The 19,874-nt window shown below is 41.8% G+C and overlaps 1 protein-coding gene across 4 annotated transcripts in view; it reads right to left on the reverse strand.

The window, feature by feature from the left end:
* Nucleotides 1-7,970: 7,970 nt before the first annotated feature.
* The window catches only part of UPK1B (uroplakin 1B), a 29,365-nt gene continuing 17,461 nt past the window's right edge, over nt 7,971-19,874 (reverse strand). For 2 of the 4 annotated variants that reach the window (XM_019729693.3, XM_088794605.1), the window contains exons 6-8: nt 19,039-19,218; nt 12,681-12,764; nt 7,971-8,881 (exon numbers count right to left, since the gene is read on the reverse strand). In XM_019729693.3, coding sequence (XP_019585252.1) covers nt 8,831-8,881; nt 12,681-12,764; nt 19,039-19,218 — 315 coding nt within the window. In that variant the 3' untranslated portion in view covers nt 7,971-8,830. Of the gene's footprint in view, nt 8,882-10,026; nt 11,834-12,680; nt 12,765-19,038; nt 19,219-19,874 lie in introns of those variants that run through there. The other 2 variants (XM_074331569.2, XM_074331568.2) reach the window with 2 other exon arrangements.

Genomic DNA, 19,874 nt, shown 5'->3' on the forward strand with positions numbered 1-19,874 from the left:
CAGGGACATGGGAGGATAATCTAAGGAAGGTAATAGGAGATGGATACTGAGTCAGAACAGAAAGAAAAATATTTTGTTGGCCTAGGTAAATGGATGCACTAATAATGTAGATGTGGGTGTTCTTAAGCAAGTATTACACAACTGTGCCTCAGGGTCTCTCAATCTATCATTATTATATGACACTTTAATTGTTGAACTTTAACATGAATGAGTGCCTGGCAAAAAGTGTAAATAATATCCTTCCCAAACGGAGAGGGAGGGAGGATTGGGGGCTCCCAAGAAAGACAGCAGTCACTGCCCAAGTGAGGAAGGAGAATTCCAAAGTGTTAACTGGGAAATGACATTGTACCTCGGCTCTTCTTGAAGGAAAGACTTCAATCAAGAGACAGAATTTTGTGCAGAATAAACAACAGAAGTTTATTAGTAAAAGAAAGTACACTCCGAGATAGGGAGCAGGCTGATCGAAGAGAGGGAAACAGCCTCGCCTTACATTGCATGAAGGTTTTTATTTCTATGGGTAGAATTGCCTCCCCCTCTTACTTCTCTTATCTCTCTTTCTCCACCTGAGGTGCCTAGTCTTCCCTTCTCTGGCATTCAACAATACATTTCTTTGATTTCAGGGCATGTGTAAACACACCCCTTTGATTTAGAGGTGTGTGTAAACCTGGAATCCTGTTGGGCTAGTAAGGTATTGGTGGTCCTGACAAACAGGATGTGTTCCTCCCTTCTCTGACTTTTAACAACAAACCTCTTTGATTTAGACGTGTGTAAACCTGGAGTCCTACTGGGCAGCTGCAAGGGGTCTTCACCCAAGTAGGAGCTGCAGCAAGGGGCTATTCCGTTGGTGCAAAAGTAATCGCGTTTTTGCAATTATATTTTTAACCTTTTAAAACGCAATTACTTTTGCACCAACCTAATAACTGGGGCTAAGTTTCTCCTTCTTCTGCTCATTTCTATCTACCTATCCTATCAAAAGGAAAATGCATTTTAAAGACAGGAACTTTACCTAGGGTTGGTCTGGTTTAACTTGAATTCAAGTGATAGCTGTATTTTTTTTTCTCTCTCTTTATCTAGCACAGAAAGAATGCTGGTTTTCGTATTTCTCCCCCTCTTGCTCTTCTCTCTTTTCTGCAGAATCTTTTGGTAGTCTTCTGTTCCAATTTTCTTAATTATAATCATATACAGACTGAACTATGTAATAGCTAATAGCTTATGCCAGGGTCCCTGGTCATGGTTGGGAGGGTAAAGGAAGAGAACAATGTGTACAAGGAACTTGAAGATCCATATTTGAGAACTCAATTTCTCATGCAATGGAAACAAAATAGTTAGTACCATGTGGAATCTTCCTGTGTATTTTCAGCTATTAAGGCATCTGCGTTTTAAAAAATGTTAGTCATCACTGTACTATGCCTATTACTCTTCTTCAGATAATTCTTTCAACCAAGATAATGTACAAGTCATTTAAATGACTCATTATCAGGAGGAAGATCATTGTTTAAGACCTTTATTTCCCCACTGTGCACTGGGACGTGAAATCTTGTGGCTGGCTGGACGCATGTGGCTGCTTGCTTGGTCTTTGCTGCCATCCTCCTGCTCTTCCGTCATAGCTGGGCAGGGGAGTTGGTCTCCAAGGAACTGAGCTTTCCCCTAATTCCTGACCTGGGTATTTCTCATTGTCAATGGCCATAAAGAGGCCAAGTATTTTTAGTACTGTAGATATGCCTCCCATAATTGCGAAGGATTGTATGGGTACAGTCTATTTGGACGTCACAAATGCTTACTTAGCATGAAGACTGTGCCCCTTAAAAGTTTTTTGCTGTTTTCTCATACTACCACTCATATTTATAGCCCTTTACAATTTGCAGTGTTTTTACACACACTTTATTGATCCTGTTGACTCTTGAGATAAGTAGGGTAGATGAAGAAATGGAATTTCCAAATAGGTGGGGGACTTGCCAGAAGTCCCACAGCTAGTAAGTGGCAGACTCAGGGCGCAGACTCAGGCCTTCTGACTTTAAGACGGTTATACTATGATGCCTTTATCTGGGCTTGTCTCATTCTTTGAGAGGTTGTGTTCCTGAATCTATATCCGTGCCTCTGCTCCTAGAGAATTTCGGTATCTTCTGCACCCTAAAGAGTATGTTCCGCTCTCATTTGGTCTCTTTGAACTTTTTTCCAGACTCCCTCCCTGGTTTTTCTGCCATTAGCACCTTCACTTTGACTCAAGCTCCTATCAGAGCTTGGGGACGCCAAAATGCTCCTGGGAGAGATGAGACATTTTCTGCCAGACTCAAAACCTCCACTTTCCCCAAGTCCTATACATATACAGTCCCTGTCAAAAGCCATTAACGTGTCCCACAAGATGGAGCGGATTCACATACATTTCACAACTTGTGCGAACCACATTCCAATATCTTTTTAAAATTCTATTCCTGAGTACCTTATATATTTAAGCTATTGCCTCCTTGGTTGGTTTTAAGTACCTTGAAGACCATATTATACCTGCTGAGAGGTCTCAAAAGTATTCACAAAAATGTTGCTGAGGGGCCCCACTCACAGGATGGACACCTGTACAGGCAGAGGATCCATTGTGCCATTGACAATTGCTGAAGTTGAAAACTCAAATAAAATTGATATTTATGTACATGTGTGGGGTGTGTGTGTATGTAATTTTGGGCCTTGGGAGAGAGGTTGGTGAAGGGTGGGGCATAACAATAACTGAATGCTTGCTTCCTACTAGTCAATTTCCCTGTGTTTTTTTTAATTTTATCTTTCCAATAGCCCTGTAGGTATATACGTATACTGCACAGGGAAAACAGATTCAAAGTAAGTAACTTCCCAAGGTTGGTAAGAGGAAGAGATAAGATTTGAGCTCAGGTCTCTCTTGACTCCAACACCTTCCACCGCGCCCCCCCACCCCCTTCCCCGCCATAGAATATCACATTGTCAGGGGATTATGAGATTTTTCTGTGAGGGCAGCATGGACAGACATCTAATTTGTAGCTAGGATTCTAGAAATAATAAACAGAACTTGAGATGTAGCCATTAAAATGCCTTATTTTGGTGACCCTAGGACATTCTTCCACTATCGAGTATGAATTTTGCTAAAAAAGCTATTACTCATAGCTGTTGTTTGAGAGCCAGTTAATCTGCACGAGTACATTTTGTCATTAAGCTTATTGCAATAAATTGAAGCAAGATGACATTAGTTGGCATGTTCCCCAGGATTATGGGCCAAGCAGAGTTCTTCAGACCAGATTTATGGTATTGAGATAGAAAAACCATAGGCAGTCATGGACATGGCCACGGTGAACGAGATTAAGGCTGAGACCATAACAAAGCCAGAGGAAATAACTTTAATAGCTAACAAAATAGATTCAAGCTGCAGAGCCCACCAAAACTATCAGCTCAGGTGGAGTGGGGAAGGGCCAATCAGCTTGGAGTTAACAATTTCAAACTGCAGAGAACATGTGCAGTCTGAAGAGATACGGTAATAGCCCCTTGTCAATCACAGGTGTCAATCAAGTGGTCCCACACCTGGAGAGGAACAGCTCATCCCAGACAAAACCCCCTCTTGAGCCATGCCTTTGCTCAGGGCCCACTCCAAACCCTTTGGAGTGTACTTTCTCTTCTAATAATGGCCCTTGAGCCAGTCTCCACTGCTCGGGTCCGCGGGTCCGCTTCTACCTCTTTGAAGTTTGACGTGTACTTTTTCTTCTAATAAACTGCTCTTTACTACTTTACCTCAGTATCTCGTTCAATTCTTTGCTTGAGACGCCAAGAACCTGGATATCGCGCCGAGAAGGGCCCACTCTCTAGTAACAGTATGACTTCCTGTTGGTATCTCTTCCAGGCTGTTAGTCATTCTAATGCACTCTTTGCATGTCTTACTGAATTCTCCCAGTCCCGTGTGAGGATAGACCTGATGGCTCAGTTTCCAAAGCAGTTTCTGAGAGGCAAAGTGACTTGCCAAAGTCATGCAGAACTGGGATTTGGAGCCAGGTGTTTCACTCTAAAGCACCTGTTCTTAACTACTTCATAATAACAGACAACAAATACACAAAGAGAGGTAATAGGATGGGCAGCTATTTGGAGAGCTTCATGCCCTTTAACCAAAGACCCCTAGGAACACATCTGTGATAATTAAATTGAGATTGTGACTCACTGCAGTGAATGAGAATACACCATGGGGAACCACGAGGTGTCTCAAGAAAAGGGAATTAGAAAGAACCTATCACAGCATTTGCGTTTGGGTTGGGTTATTTTGGGAGGGTCTAAGGAAGCAGGGTGCGCTCTATATGGGATACTGTCAGAAAGCCGGGATGATTCTATGACTGTGCATCTCAATACGTCTTATCCAGAGGGAGGGGCTAGCAGGCGGAGAGCTACAATAGGAAACACAAGTAGCCACTCATTTTAGACAAGAAAGTCTGTGTTTGGTATTTTGTGGTGGTGCTGTGACCTTGTTTTTGTCTGTGCTGAGACAGAATTATGAAGTGGACTTGTGTGGGGACAGAGCACCAGAGAGCAGTTTCCAGGCTCTCGGCCTCACGTGGAAAGGTGCTGGCTCAGGTAGTAGATGGCCATCAGCTGTGGCCCTTGAGCCATTGGCCACTAATATAACTGCCGCGGCTATGTTAGGGAGTGGAGTCGAGTGAAGTCGAGGAGAGTCGGTCAGTTGGCAGAAAGCGGACAGCATGTCGCATGTCGTGTGAATCCAGCCTCCAGTGAGACTATAGTGGTATGACTCCCCTACCTATGGCTCCATGGGTGTTCCTTTTCGGCCTCACCATATCCTGCGTTCTTATGTGGGGAGCGGGACCAGAGGCCCGGCAGGCCGCCCCGCACGACACCTTGCTTTGTCTCATTTTACCTTAGTCACAGAGTAACCTTATATGAGGTTGGTATTGTATGAGATTATTTACGTCTAACAGCCTAACAGGATGGCCTAGTTAGGCTAGCTTCTATATGTCAGGGGCAGGTCTTTTTTCTTTTTCAAGAGGAATGCAGTGTAGAAGCATAGGGCATGAAGTTACCATTTCTCCTTAAATCTAGGATTTGGCTATTCGTTTCCTTCGAGTGTGTGTGTGTGTGTGTGTGTGTGTGTGTGTGTGTGTGTGTGTTGGGAGTTGGTTGGGACTGGTGGGAGGGTTGGTTGTGAAGGGTCTGGGAACCATGAATTTCTCAGGAATGGTACCTTTTTCCAAGGTGTTTTTGGATCTCCTCATTGGATGTGGCCACTTGAGCCTTATAACAAAAATATCACCCATGAAAGCAAACGCAATAGCTCACAACTAACCTCCTCTGGGTTTCTTCTTTGATTTAGTCTCATGTATAGGATGTGATAAGAATCTGGGTGAGGTTAAACAGGAAGAAAAACTAGAGGAAATACTAGCTGTAGAGAAAGAAAGGAAATTGTTCAGTCAACAGAAATGAGAAACTGGCTCAGTTTCCAATTCCTCACCCACAGCCCAGCATGTCAATCAGATTGGTTGGGGGTGGGGATGGGGAAGAGAGGAGATAAGATTTTCAAATTCAGGTGATTATTATTATTCCTCTTTTCTTTGTGAGTATCTAGAAAGTACCTGATCTGTCACTTAGAATAGAAGCAGTTCCTATTTATTCCAGCTGATATAGAAGAAAAGCTACAGATCGGATAATACGAGCTGTGGGCTTTCTACCATGCAGTGTAAATATCCCACCAGGATCCTGAGCAGCAATCTGCAGAGGAAACAGCCAAAGAGAGCGCGTGATGACCCGTCTGGTGTTGCAATCAGGTAAAACCTACCCCAGAGTTAGTCTGACGTATTTCTAGTGTTACATAATAATTGTTCTTTGCCCACCTACTAAGTAGGTGGACAGACTGTTGAAGTGGGAACATGGCTTTGTCTGAATGTCTCTCAAGCCCAGCAAGCTAGCAGCAAGCACGCTCTCCTGCTCTCCTTCCCCTCCCCGGTCTGGTGAGGCTGGGTCTGGGCCTCCCTCTAAACTGTGGCTTGGATCTCACTGTGAGCCGCCCTTCCAATCTCAGAAGCCAGAAGGAAGAGGGGGGAAGCTGGGCTTCCAGCGAAGGCGGAGGGGTATGGAAGCAGGAACTGGGCAGAGCAGAAACTGCCCTGAGGTTCAACTGAGGGCTCTGTAGCGGGAAGCACACGAGTCCTGAGTGGCTGGACTCTGCAGGGGATTCCTCAGGTCTGGGTCTGTCTCAGCTGAAAAGTGTGTCCTCCCCAAGTGTTGGGCCCCTGGACATAGTACCTGCATTCAGGCCTTATTTGGTTTTGGAACAAGCAGAGCTTGTCCACACATACAGTGTAATTTGCATCTTCTATGAAGGATGAGGCTGAGGCTCTAGGTAGGAAGCTAGCTGGAGGGGGTAGGGACAGCTGCAAACTGAAAATTCATTCTCTTTCTAGTTACTTCTTGGTAGAGAAGGCAGGTGGTAAGATTTAAGGAGCAGCAGGTGGGCCATGTTGCCCTACAATAGCTCTTTCTGCTCCCATTGCTCCCTAGGATTTCACTAACCAAAGATCAATTTCAGTTGTCAAGGAAAAACCTGCAGAGAAGATTCAGAGGGTGGGGACTAACTGTCAGTCAGTCCTTGGTATGAGATAGTTTTCAAAAAAGCTTTCCTGTAACCTAGTTGAGATCAAATCAAAAGGAGAATGGAATTTTGTATGTGGAGTGAATTTGGGAGCTCAAAGCCCTGGAAGGGAAGGCAGGTGTGGTTTTGCTCAGCCCGTGGAGGGCATGAGGGCACAGGAAAACCTAACTAGCAGTGAAGGAAAAAGGCACCAGAACACAGAGTATGTGAGTATGGAAAGGAACACAGAGACTATGGATAGGAAGAGGCATTTCAAAGCTTTGCCCAAAGTTCCTTCTCTCTCCTCTCCTCGTCTAAAAGACCACAGACAGTGCCTTCTCAGACAAGTGCATGTTGGCATTTATCTTGATACCTAAGCCCTATCCTGGAGAGATAGATAAGGCAGGGGCGGCAAGCTGGTTGTGTGTTGGGACATGAACCTGTGGCCCCCTCCTGGGAATCAGGGATCAGGCTGCTACCCTGGCCTTATCCCCAGGTGCCTGGCAGAGTGTGGGGACAGAGCAGTGTCCAGGCTCTCGGCCTCACGTGGAAAGGTGCTGGCGTAGGTAGTAGGTGGCCATCAGCTCTGGCTAGTTGGCCATCAGCTGTAACCAGTGAGCCATTGGCCACTAATATAACTGCTGTGGCTACGCTAGCAGAAAATGGGGGCTAGCAAGAAGATGGTGGCTGGCAAGTGCGGATTGCAGTTAGCACGGAGGAATGTGGCAGTGTGGATTGTGGATTCCGTGGCTCCTGCCTCCTGTGTCTCCAACCCAGCCACCAGTGAAACTATAGTGATATGACTCCCCTACTTATGGCTCCATGGATGTTCCTTTTTGGCCTCATCATATCCTGCGTTCTTATGTGGGGAGCGGGAGCTGAGACCCCACAGGCCGCCCCGTGTGACACAGAGACCCTCTGCTTCTCTCCTGTCCCAGGGCTCAGCCTCACTCATAGGAACCTGGTCGGGAATGTGGGATGAGTACTCCTTGTGACTGAGTCAGCTGGGAGTGGGACCCTGAAGTGACGGCTATGTTTTCTTCATAGGAGACACAGTTTGGTAGCTGGGGTCATAGATGCTTCCATTGTTTCCAAGGGCAGGAGGAGAAGGATTTGAGGAGCAGCAACTCCATCACCACATCTGGGCTTAAGTGTAGCAGGAGCAAAAAGTAAAAGTAAACATAGAAGTTCCAACCAGTTACAAGGAGTACTCATCCCACATTCCCACATGTACAGCAGGGCTACTGGTGTCCATCAGGAAACCACACCCTGTTGCACTTTCATCTCTTAAACCTGAATTCCCATGAACTCAATAAGCTCTTCTGTTGGAAAACCCACTTTGTTAGACTCATTTATGACCAATTAGGACACTGGTAAAAACAAAAGAAAGTGAACATATTAAAAGTCTTCTTTATAAGAGTAGACAAATGTTGGGTTATAAGAACTTCCTTCAGGACCACAGGTGGAAACAGTTCAGAAGAGAAATATTTTGACAGCAAACAAAAACCACCATAAATCACCCATCTAATAGCTGGCTTCCTCCCCTGCTTGAAAGGTGTTTCCAGTTGAGACTGGTAAATAGATAACAGACCTCTACTTTCTCCCCAAAAGTCCACATACTTTTAATTAATGCAAGATTGAGGTTATTAAACCATATTGCTCTATAACGTCCAAGAGGAAATTTCAGCCCTTGTTAACTCAAGATCATATATTGTTCTGGAGAATAAAATTATCCCAAGGTGACATTAAAAGAATCACCTGAGTCTCCGTAGATGGAAGCCACCAGAGAACAAAAGGCAAAAGATGTATTTCAGCACCTTTTCCTTAGTTCTCTCACCTGGCCAATACTGAGATGACTGAAAGCCTTTGAAGATCTTTTAGAAAGTCCTGAGAAATATAGGCAGATTTGCTGTCCAAATATAAACTTGGCTGTCGGTGATAACACACATCCCTGTGAATGTTTTTATGCCTCCAAATTAAAAATAAACAGGTACAAGAGTAGTTATTATATAACTTCCAAATTCTCCCTTTCCTACAGTCTATAAAAATGTTGCAGAATCATAGACCTAGTAGTGGAGAGAATTTCAGGAGCCTGAGAGCCTAAAGGAACTCAATACCAGCTGACTCGGCAACTTGAGTGAGAATGCAGGTGTACCTGTGGGGCACACAGGTGGAATATTAGGAGAGAACAGGTCCAGCAGCAAATCCAGAGTCCTTGGGGAAAGGTGGTACTAGGGGGACACTGAATTCTTAATATTCAATTCTGCTCCAGTAGAACATGGCACCCAGGAGAACCCAAAACTGGAATACAAAGGGAAAAATAAAACAAGGAAAAATTAATAAGGAATTGTTTTAGAAACTTCTCATACTTGGGGAAAAAATCATGTTAGGTTCATTCAGGTTTCGGCGACACGGGCTATTTAAGGGCAATCTTGCCTTTAAGTAACATCAGTTAAACTAGTTTCCTGGGGGAAATTCTTTCTTATTCTCATCAAGGCTTATGACCCTCCAGTGGATTCCTACTTCTAGCGTGTACCATTTTGGAATATGAGTTTCTGGCTTCTAGTATGAACCTCTCTTCCCAGGGCACTCTCTCTTTTTCCAAAAATGCTTGTGACCTGGAACATCTGTCCCCAAAGAATTTAAGATATTCACCTCAGGCAAGGGATTAGAATTATCTAGGTTCTGTTGCAGACCTATCAGTCACTCCCTATATCTATAAAATAATGATAATAATGTCTTGTTCACCTGTCCCAGAGTTAGAAGATTGAACTGGGTAATGAAAGAATAATAATAATAGTGTCTAGTGTTTATTGATAACATACTATACATCCGGCACTATTCTAAGTGCTACACTTATAACTCAGGTTAATGCTTCCAAAACCCTATGGACAAACTGAGGCACAGAGAAGATAAGTAACTTCCCAAGGTCATAGAACTAGTAGGTGGTAAAGCTTGGGTTCAAATCTAGGCAGTTGTCTTCAGAGTTTATCTGATTAACCACTACGGAATAGCCCACTATGAGCAATAATGAACTGGACATGCCCAAGAACCCTTCTTAAGCACGATTCTCAAGAATGCTGTTGAATTTCTCTATTCCATGTAAGATGGGAGTCTGGCTACCTACCTAGCTACTGTTGTGGGATTTAACCTTAAAAGTATTTGACATGATGACTTGTCCATAGCAGGCCTCCAATATATCCAGTTCCCTTCCTTATTTTGAATTTCAAGGGGACTTACTAGATCCGGAGTCTAGTCCATTTGATGCTTGTAGAAATATCAAATGTTCAACTGGTCTAGAATTCTAAGATCCTCAAAAGCCTTTAAACATTACGCAATAGTTCCTGCTAGCATAGCACAACAGAAACTTCACAGCTATCATTTTTCATGCATTCAACAAGTTTTCAAGCACTTACTACGTGCTCTGCTAGGCCCTGGGGATACAAAGGGCAGCTGGTTGCTTTGGGCAGAGATAATACATCACAGAGGAGTGGTTCCCAGCTAGAGGTATGTGCAGGGTATGGTGGGAGTTTCTAAGAAGGTGGATTAAGGGATCATAGGAGTTCTCTCAAAGAAGTTGATTTTCCTTTCCTTTTTCCTCACTCAGTTTCTCACCCGAAACCCAACGTTTCTTAAAGTGTGATGCACAGACACCTGATGAATGATGTCAAGAGTATTTACATAATAATATTAGGGTTTTATTTGCCCTTTTCACTGTTTTCACATTTGCACTGATGGTGCAAAGGCAGTGGAAGGTAAAACCGCTGTTATTTTAGCAAGATTCAAGGCAGAGACACTAAACTGTATCAGTAGTCATAATCTTCACTGCTATGGAATTGAAGTAAAAAAAAAAAAAAGCCAGTTTTACTGGAGATTGTCCTTGATGAGGCAATAGAATCACAAATTTTCATAAATGTTCACCTTTGAGAACATATCTTTTTACTATTCTGTATGACAGAAAGGAAGTATGCATAAAGCAGTTTTGTGGTATATGGAAATATGATGGTTATCTTGAGGTATAGCATTTGGGTGATTGAATTATGCACAGAACTAGTCTTTTTTTTTTTAACAAAACACCATTTTTACTTGAAAAAAATGACTAACAGATGAGTTCTTGTTGTTCAGAGTTGGGTGTTTGGCAGACATTTTCTGGAAAATTTACAAAGTAAAGTAAGTCTGTCACTTCAAGGAAAACAACTGACAGTATTTGTTGCCAATGGTAAATTTGAGCTTTTAAGCAAAAATCATAAAACTTGTATTTGTCACCACGAGCTTGATAGCATCCAATGCTTAAGTTCTTTTCCAAATTGGCAGTATCAATGAATGTAATTTCTTGGTATTGCATAAAGAAATTGGCTAACATTTGGAAGATCTGCATAACACAGTGAACCAATATTTTCCCAAATAACAAATGCATGATGCTATAGAATCATGAGTGGGTAAAAGATTTATGCCAAGTGCAAGACAAACCAATGTAATGTATTGTAATGTAACAGAGTCTGAATAGGTCATTGACCTAGTTTCACATTCCATATTGCAACTAGCCCTCTTAAGAATACGACTTGTCAAGTTTTGTGTGGTATAAAAGAAGAATATTAACTCATCTTTAGATATAAGTCTATTAAAACGTTCCTATTTTTTTCAACTACATATCTCTGTGAAGATGGATTTTCTTCAAATTCTCCAACCTAAGCAATGTAGTACAACAGATTAAAACAAATCTGAGAATCCAGTTGTCTTCTATTAAGCAACACATTGAACAAGCTTTTAAAAATGTAAAACAGTGCCATTTTTCTCACTATTTTTTTGAAAATAGTCACTATTTTCCCACAAAAATATATTGTTAATGCTAACATCTCATTGGTTTGTTATTATTATTTTAAAATGAATTAACGAGTATTTAAAAACGTTCTATGTTGATTTCTAATAGGGTAAATATCAATAGCTGTAGCCCCCAAGACAAAAGCTTTTTTGGAGTCCTCAACAATTTTTGAGAGACAAAAGGGGTCCTGAAACCAAATGCTTGGGACTGCTTCCCTAATGCGATGGCTCTCAAGCCTGACAGCAAATTAGAATCATCTGGAAAATTAAAAAAAAAAAAAAAGTGCTGGCCCAGTGGCTCAGGTGGTTAGTGCTCCATGCTCCTAACTCCGAAGGCTGCCGGTTCGATTTCCACATGGACCAGTGGGCTGTCAACCACAAGGTTGCCAGTTCAATTCCTTGTGTCCCGCAAGGGATGGTGGGCTCTGCCCCCTGCAAATAAGATTGAACAGGGCACCTTGAGCTGAGCTGCCACTGAGCTCCTGGATGGCTCAGTTGGTTGGAGCACGTCCTCTCAACCACAAGGTTGCTGGTTCGACTCCCGCAAGGGATGGTGGGCTGCGTGCCCCCTGCAACTAGCAACGGCAACTGGCCCTGGAGCTGAGCTGCGCCCTCCACAACTAAGACTGAAAGGACAACAACTTGACTTGGAAAAAAAAAAGTCCTGGAAGTACACACTGTTCCCCTTCCCCAATAAAATCTTAAAAAAAAAACCACAAAAAAAAACAAAGGCCTTCCCTTAAATCAACTGAATCAGAATTTCGGAGGTTGGGATCCAGGCATGCTTTCTTTTTTCAAGCTGTCCCAGGAAGTTTTAATTCACAGCCAGGCCTGAGAACCACCAGTCTACCCTCTTGCTGCTGTGCATCCAATAACATGGGTAGTAGGACAGGTGGCAGAGGCAGCTATTTGGGAGGAGCTAGGCAGATGAGTGTCCAGCAGGAGTCGTCTAGATAGATGGCAGTCTTTGATATCTCACTATAATTAATTAATTGGATTTGGAGAGCTGGAGGAGCAGGCAAGTGCATCCCAGTCACCCACAAGAAGGAGGATCTGGTTAGCAGGGCACATCCTTTCCCTGGTAGAGGAAGGTAACTCCCCATCTCCCAGGGGAATCAGCCACTGTCCTTGCTCAGATGCCAGCAGCTTTCTGACTAGCCCGCAGGTTTGGTATTTTGTTTCCAGACAGTCTAGTGTGCTTGAGCTAACAGGGGCAATCGCAAAGCCTCTCCTTATCATTGTCCTTTCAGAAAGAAGACGTGTGCCAGGAAATACTCACAGTCCAGCAGAGAATGGCAAATCCAAACCAGGCAACTCCCCAGGCATGTCGGTTCATTGGTCCAGAGATCAGTTCATAGCAGCCCTGGAGGAGAGGGTTGTTCCACATCAGTGGAGAGGAACCAGAAAGAAAGACATCAGAGATGGGTGAATCAATGCTGCACCAAAGTGCAGTTTAACATAGCGAGGCTACTTCCACATCCACAGGGACAGCCAGTTATTAACAGTGCTTTGCCCAGGAATAGAATAACACTGCTATATCACATTTATTTGTGTCTTTAATTCAAACTAACAAAGGTACTGCTATTTTTTTTTGTAATTACCTCCGATTAAAGTTTTTTTTTTTCTTTTTAAAAAGGTGCTGCTATTTTAGCCTCACATTCCCCCCCCCCCATATTTAATATGTGGGCAATGTAAAATATTCTTAATAAAATTTGAATTTTTTCTGTTCCAAAAGATTTTATTGATGATTTGTTTGAGGGCAGAGTTAGTTTTTGATTTGTTTGTCTTTAAATAAAAATGCTTCTCCATTGAAGTCATCAAAATGGTGGCGTGAGGTGAGCCTCTGTAAAGCTCCCCTGGAATCTACAACTAATCGAACAACTATAACTCCGCAAAGGACTCCCTGCACAGCAGACAGGCAAGACAAAGAGGCCCACTACTGAATTCACCTAAAGGTGGGCGAGTCGCGTGAGTGGGGGAGGAGGGAAGGAAGAAGTATGAAGACAGAGCCGCGTGGGCACAGGACACAGACCTAGCTCAGTGCTCTGAGCTCGCTGCATCCTGGAACTACTGCAGCTGCGGGAGAGGGAAGAACTCGGACTGCTAGGGCTCCATTATGGCCCACAGGGCTGAGGGGGCAGCATATAACACGGCTGAACCCAATGCTCACGGCAGAGACCTCGGAGAAAAGACTGAGGGAAGAAGGCTGAAAACAGTGGTTTAAGCCCTCACTGTGGAGCAGAGAACGGAAGCCTTAGGCACTGAGACTAACTGCTGTCTCCCTACCCTCCCAAAGCTCGCCCCACCCCCACCTGCCCGGTGCTAGAAGCAGAACAGTAGCAGTGTCAGGTCAAAAGAACAGAATATTTGCTGTCCTGAGAACTGTGGACAGCAGACACAGATTTGCAGCCCAACTAGTTCTGGCAAAGGGGAGGGAGCTGTGGAAGCAGGACCGGCTGTGGTGGTGGTCACTGCCATTGCTCTGGACCACCTCACACAACTCACCCTGCCCCTGGCCCCACCTATCTGGGTGGATTCCTGTAGGAGTAAACAGAACTGCTGAAACATATGGGCTCTGAATCTGGTGTAGGAAGAGCTTTGGAACTTCAAAAGCTCCCCGCATACCCACACGGACACTGCGCCCTGTGACCCAGGTGAACTATTAACAGAGGAGAAGCCCATCTCCCAGGGAATCCCCCCATTGTGTGAGAAGCTGGAATAGTGCAGAGAAAATATAGCACTACCGTGTGAGAGAGAAAAAAAAGGCTGCAGTCGGAGAGAAAATAAAACATTCTACCAAAAAGTACTGGAAAACAAAAGAAAGACCTCTTCCTATCACCTGTTGCAGAAGCCACTCCTGTAGATGTTGAGGAAGAGAAATAATAAATCAGTAATTGCCATGAATAACCAAGGTAACAAGACAGCTCAAGAAGAAAATGAAAAGTCTCCAGAAAGTGAATTTAAAGACATGGAAATATGTGACTTAAATGACAGAGAATTCAAGATTGCAGTTCTGAAAAAACTCAACGAGATGCAAGAAAACACAGAAAGGCAGTTTAATGAACTCAGAAACACAAAGAACAGCATGAGCATTTTACGAAAGAGATTGAAATTTTAAAAAAGAAGTGCAAATAGAATTTCTGGAGATTAAGAACTCAATAGAAGAAATTAATAATGAAATAGCCAGCTTAGGTAGTAGAGTTGACCAGATGGAGGAAAGAATCAGTGACATCGAAGATAGAAACCTGGAAATGACACGGATGGAAGAAGAAAGAGACTTGAGACTTAAAAGAAATGAAAGAACTCTACAAGAACTTTCTGACTCCATCAGAAAGAGCAATATAAGAATAATGGGCATACAAGAAGGAGAAGAAAGAGAGAAGGGAACAGAGAATATATTCAAACAAATTGTCGATGAGAACTTCCCAAACTTGTGGACAGAACTGGACCCTCGAATCCAAGAAGCAAATAGAACACCTAATTACCTCAATCCCAACAGGCCTTCTCCAAGGCACATTGTATTGAAGCTGTCTAAAATCAATGAGAAAGAAAGAATCCTCAAGGCAGTCAGGAAAAAGAAGATGGTAACCTACAAAGGAAAGCCCATTAGATTATCATCAGATTTTTCAGCAGAAACTCTACAAGCCAGGAGGGAGTGGAACCAAATATTCAAACTATTGAAAGAGAGAAATTATGAGCCAAGAATAATATATCCAGCAAAGATATCCTTTAGATATGAAGGAGGAATAAAGACCTTTCCAGACATACAGAACCTGAGGGAATTTTCTAATACACGACCTGCCCTACAAGAAATACTAAAGGAGGCTATTCGGCCACCATCAACAGGGACAATTTGTGGCAACCAAAACATAAAAAGGGGGAGAGCAAAGGCCAGAACCGGAATATGGGAATGGAGAAAGTAAGCGTGCTGAAGAAAATGGAATACTCTAAATATCAAACTTTCTTTTACATAAACTTAAGGGTAACCACTCAAATAAAATCCAGAACTGAAATATATACTGTAATAAAAGAAGAAACAGAGGGAAACATCACAGAATACCACCACACAGAAATAATAGACAACAACAAAATGGCAAAGAAACAATGGAGACACAGCCTTATCAGAAAACTAAAGATAGAATGACAGGAAATCCTCACATATCAATAATCACCCTAAATGTAAATGGACTGAACTCACCAATAAAAAGTCACAGAGTAGCAGATTGGATCAAAAACTAAACCCAACCATATGTTGTCTCCAAGAGACACATCTCAGCTACAAGGACAAGCATAGACTCAAAGTGAAAGGGTGGAAATTGACACTCCAAGCAAATGGTATCTAGAGAAAATCAGGTGTAGCTATACTGATATCAGATGAAACAGACTTTAGGGTGAAAAAGATAACAAGAGACAAAGATGGACATTTCACAATAGTAAAGGGGACTATACAACAAGAAGACATAACAATCATCAATATTTATGCCCCCAATCAGGGAGCACCGAAATACACCAAGCAACTACTAACAGAACTAAAGGGAGAAATTGACCAAAACACAATTATACTAGGGGACTTAAATACATCATTGACAGCTATGGATAGATCATCCAAACAGAAAATAACGAAATAGCACCCCTAAATGACACATTAGAAGAAATGGACATAATTGACATATATAGAGCACTTCATCCTAAAACATCAGACTATACATTCTTTTCTGGTATACATGGAACATTCACAAGGATAGACCATATATTGGAACATAAAATCAGCCTCAGCAAATTTAAGAAGATTGAAATCATACTAAGCATATTCTCTGATCACGAGGCTTTGAAATTGGATATCAACTGCAAAAAGAAAGCAGGAAAAAACACAAATACATGGAGATTAAACAACATACTTTCAAAGAATGACTGGGTCAAAGAAGAAATTAGAGGAGAGATCAAAAGATACATAGAAACAAATGACAATGAAAATACGTCCTACCAAAATTTTTTGGACGCAGCGAAAGCAGTTTTAAGAGAGAAATTTATATCATTACAGGCCTATTTCAAGAAACAAGAAAAATCCCAAGTAAATAACCTCATGTTACACCTTAAAGAACTAGAAAAAGAAGAACAAGTGAAACCCAAGGTCAGCAGAAGAAAGGAAATAACAAAAATCAGAGCAGAACTAAATGAAATAGAGAACAAAAAGACAATAGAATTTTGTTAGCATTCATTTATACAAGGTTGATCTTGAAAAGCTACAATATGGACGTGAAAACGAGAACCATTCACCTCTTAATTCGTCCACCCACCAAACATGTATCGGTGCCTGCTTTGTGCCAGGCATTATGCTAAGCATTGAAGTTAGAGAACTGAATGATGCATGGCCTTCAAGAAGACCCATAGAAAAAGACTTGCAAACAAATAATTCTAATATAGTTCAATGTGTCAACAGTAATAATAGAAGTGAAGTGTATGAGGTACTGGGGTGGCCTATTTTGCTTTGTGGAAAAGGATTGCTGTAGGAGAATTAGCAAGACCTATAACTCAGAAAGAATAGTAGTGTGTGAGAATCTGGGGAAAGGGATGGGGAGAATTAGAGAAGATTAATAGATAAGAGATTATATTGAGGCTGAAGAATGAGTGAGATTGAGAACGCAGGATAGAGAGAGGAATTTCGGGATCAGGAATTTGGTTGGGGGGTAGCACTGAGTGGTTGTGGTGTCTGGTGGGTAGTGAAAGTGGAAAAGTTAAGGAGAAGGTGGGGTCAAGGACCCGTAAGGGTGAGTGCTAGAAGAGTTGTCAAAACAGGTGTGTGGTCCCACATTACTAGAATGTCATAGTGTGGCTGTGAGAGAAAGTGATTATCTGAAGGCAGACATCGTTTTTTGTGCCTTTCAAAGAATGATACAGTTTGTATGCAATTACAGTCCAGTCAAGATATGTCAGCATGGGCCAGTTCCATGGTTGAATTATTGAAAGCGTTCTGTGACTCCTGAGAGTGATAATTATCTTGCATATTATGATTACAGGCAATACATTTTATTTTTATAGCAGTCTGAATATAACTGATTAAAACGGTGCCAAAATAATGTTGCTGAAAAGCGAAATGAGCCTGGCTTTGAACGACTCTGTAGAATAATCTGTGTCACTCCCCTGTCCTTTTCTGGATTAATGCAACCAGTCCTAGTCCAGGCACCATTCCAGGTGTGGCCAAATGATCAGCAGTGCTCTGTCCTTCATTCTGAATGTGCACTTTGTATTATCTACTCCAAGACTAAAGAACCTGACATTTCTCAATTATTTAATGAACTGGCACACAACTAGCTTTCCTCAAAGTGGTTACTTGCAAAGCCGTGCACAGCATTTCAGAGGCTGACCATAAGTGTGTGAGGATTCTCCTCAGGGGTTTTTGGGACTATTTCCAAGTTCTTTCTTGGCTTAGAGTCTGTGCTCTGGAGCCAGACTGCAAGCGTTTGAATCCTGACTCTACCGTTTACTAGATGCATGACTTTGGGCGAGGGACTTATTGGAATCTCTGTATTTCAGTTCCTCATCCATAAAATAGGGATGATACTGGCACCTACTGTTAAACATTAAATGAGTTAATACATGTATGGCACTTGGGACGGTGTCTGGCATTTAGCAAGTACTCGATAAATGTTAGTTTCCATCATCATATTAGGCTAGAGACACTTTTTCAAAAACCATCGGTATGGCAATTATCTTCTACCCAAATCGCCAATCTAATATTTTATTAAGACTATCCTATATTACTGCTTAGTAAGGAATGTGGATGTATAATTACTGCATTTACCCTCAGCAACTGCCATTGCTTTAGAACTGGCAAAACATTCTTTTTGCATATCATCTCTTCCAATTTACATTTTGCAAAAATAGAGCAAATCTTTGTTTCATGAAGTTTTTGAAATCCCATTCTCTATATTGTACAAATAGTTTTCATTTAAACAAAGTTGGATTTTGCTATTGCAATTCTCATGTTCTGTGAATTTTATTAAAATGTAGAATTTTCCAGATCAGCCCTAGATTAGCATTCACTTTTTTTTGGGTCTTTTTGTGTCTGTTTTATTTCACTTCGTATAATGTCCTCAAGGTTCATTCATGTTGTCCCATGTGTCAGTACTTCATTCATTTTGTTATTTTCAATTCCAGTTGACATTCATTATTATTTTATATTAGTTGCAGGTGTACAGCGTAGTGGTTAGACATTTATATAATTTATGCAGTGATTCCCCTGATAAGTGTAGTACCCACCAGGCACCATACATAGTTATAACAATATTATTGACTACATTTCTTATGCTATATTTTACATTCCCATGACTATTTTGTGACTACCAATTTGTACTTCTTAATCCCTTCACCCTTTCCACCCAGCCCCCCAACCCTGCTCCCATCTGGCAACCATCAGTTTGTTCTCTGTATCTGTGTGTCTGTTTCTGTTTTGTTTGTTCATTTATTTTGCTCTTTAGATTCCACATATAAGTAAAATCATGGAAATAGTTCACCTGAAGTTCAGGAAACAGGATGCAGATTCCTTACTGAGAGACTATTACCTACAGCGAACCACTATTTTCCTCATGAAGAGCAGAAGAACCTTCTGGCAGGTGTTAGGGGGAGAAAGGACTCACCTGACTGTGATAATAACCAGGCACTCCTAGTTTGCAGGCATCCAGGTTGAGAGGTTCTTTCAGCTTGTTCATCACACAGCACTGACGAGGCCAGGGGTAGTCAGCATCGTTGTTTTCAGCCCGGAAGGCAGACGTGTATTTCTGCCAGTCTGATGGACCATTCACACCACAGCAGTTGTCCTGTCAGCAGACGACAAGGACAGAATTCTCTTCCATGGTTCTTGCTACAGACACCAGTGTAGCAACTGAGGTGTTATGGAGAATGAAGATATGAAAAGTGCACCATATTTTATATTTACTAAAAATTCCTCACGAGGCCTGAAGGTATTGATAACTTCTATTTTAGAGTTTGCAAAATACTTTTACATTTATTACTTTACTAGCCATTAATGAGCTCTGCAACCTTTTACAAGTCATTTAAAGTTGCCAAATCTCAATTTCCTTAACTGTAAAACAGGGGTAAATGAAATACCTATCTCATAGAGTTGTTGTGAGGATTAAATTAGTTCATGCCTGGTTCATAGTAAAGCCTCAATAAATACTAATACTTAAGAAGTACTAATGACTTCATACAACAATGCGAGAGAGGTATAAGTATTCTCATATTACATATGAGCAAACTGGGAATCAGGAAATTAAAATTTCTAGTGGTGAAGAAATTATGAGTAATTCATTTTGTTTTACTTTTCTATATTTTAAACATTTTCTAGAGCTACTTTTTATATTGCATTTTTGTATTACTTTTATAATGGGAGAAAATAAACTGGAAAAGATAATATAAACTTGGTGACACACAGCTATGCCTCTATATAGGAAAGAAAGAAACGATTAACACA

The sequence above is a fragment of the Rhinolophus sinicus genome, chromosome 17 (assembly GCF_057876585.1).
Source record: "Rhinolophus sinicus isolate RSI-liver-muscle chromosome 17, RSI-T2T, whole genome shotgun sequence".
Classification (NCBI taxonomy): Eukaryota; Metazoa; Chordata; class Mammalia; order Chiroptera; family Rhinolophidae; genus Rhinolophus; species Rhinolophus sinicus.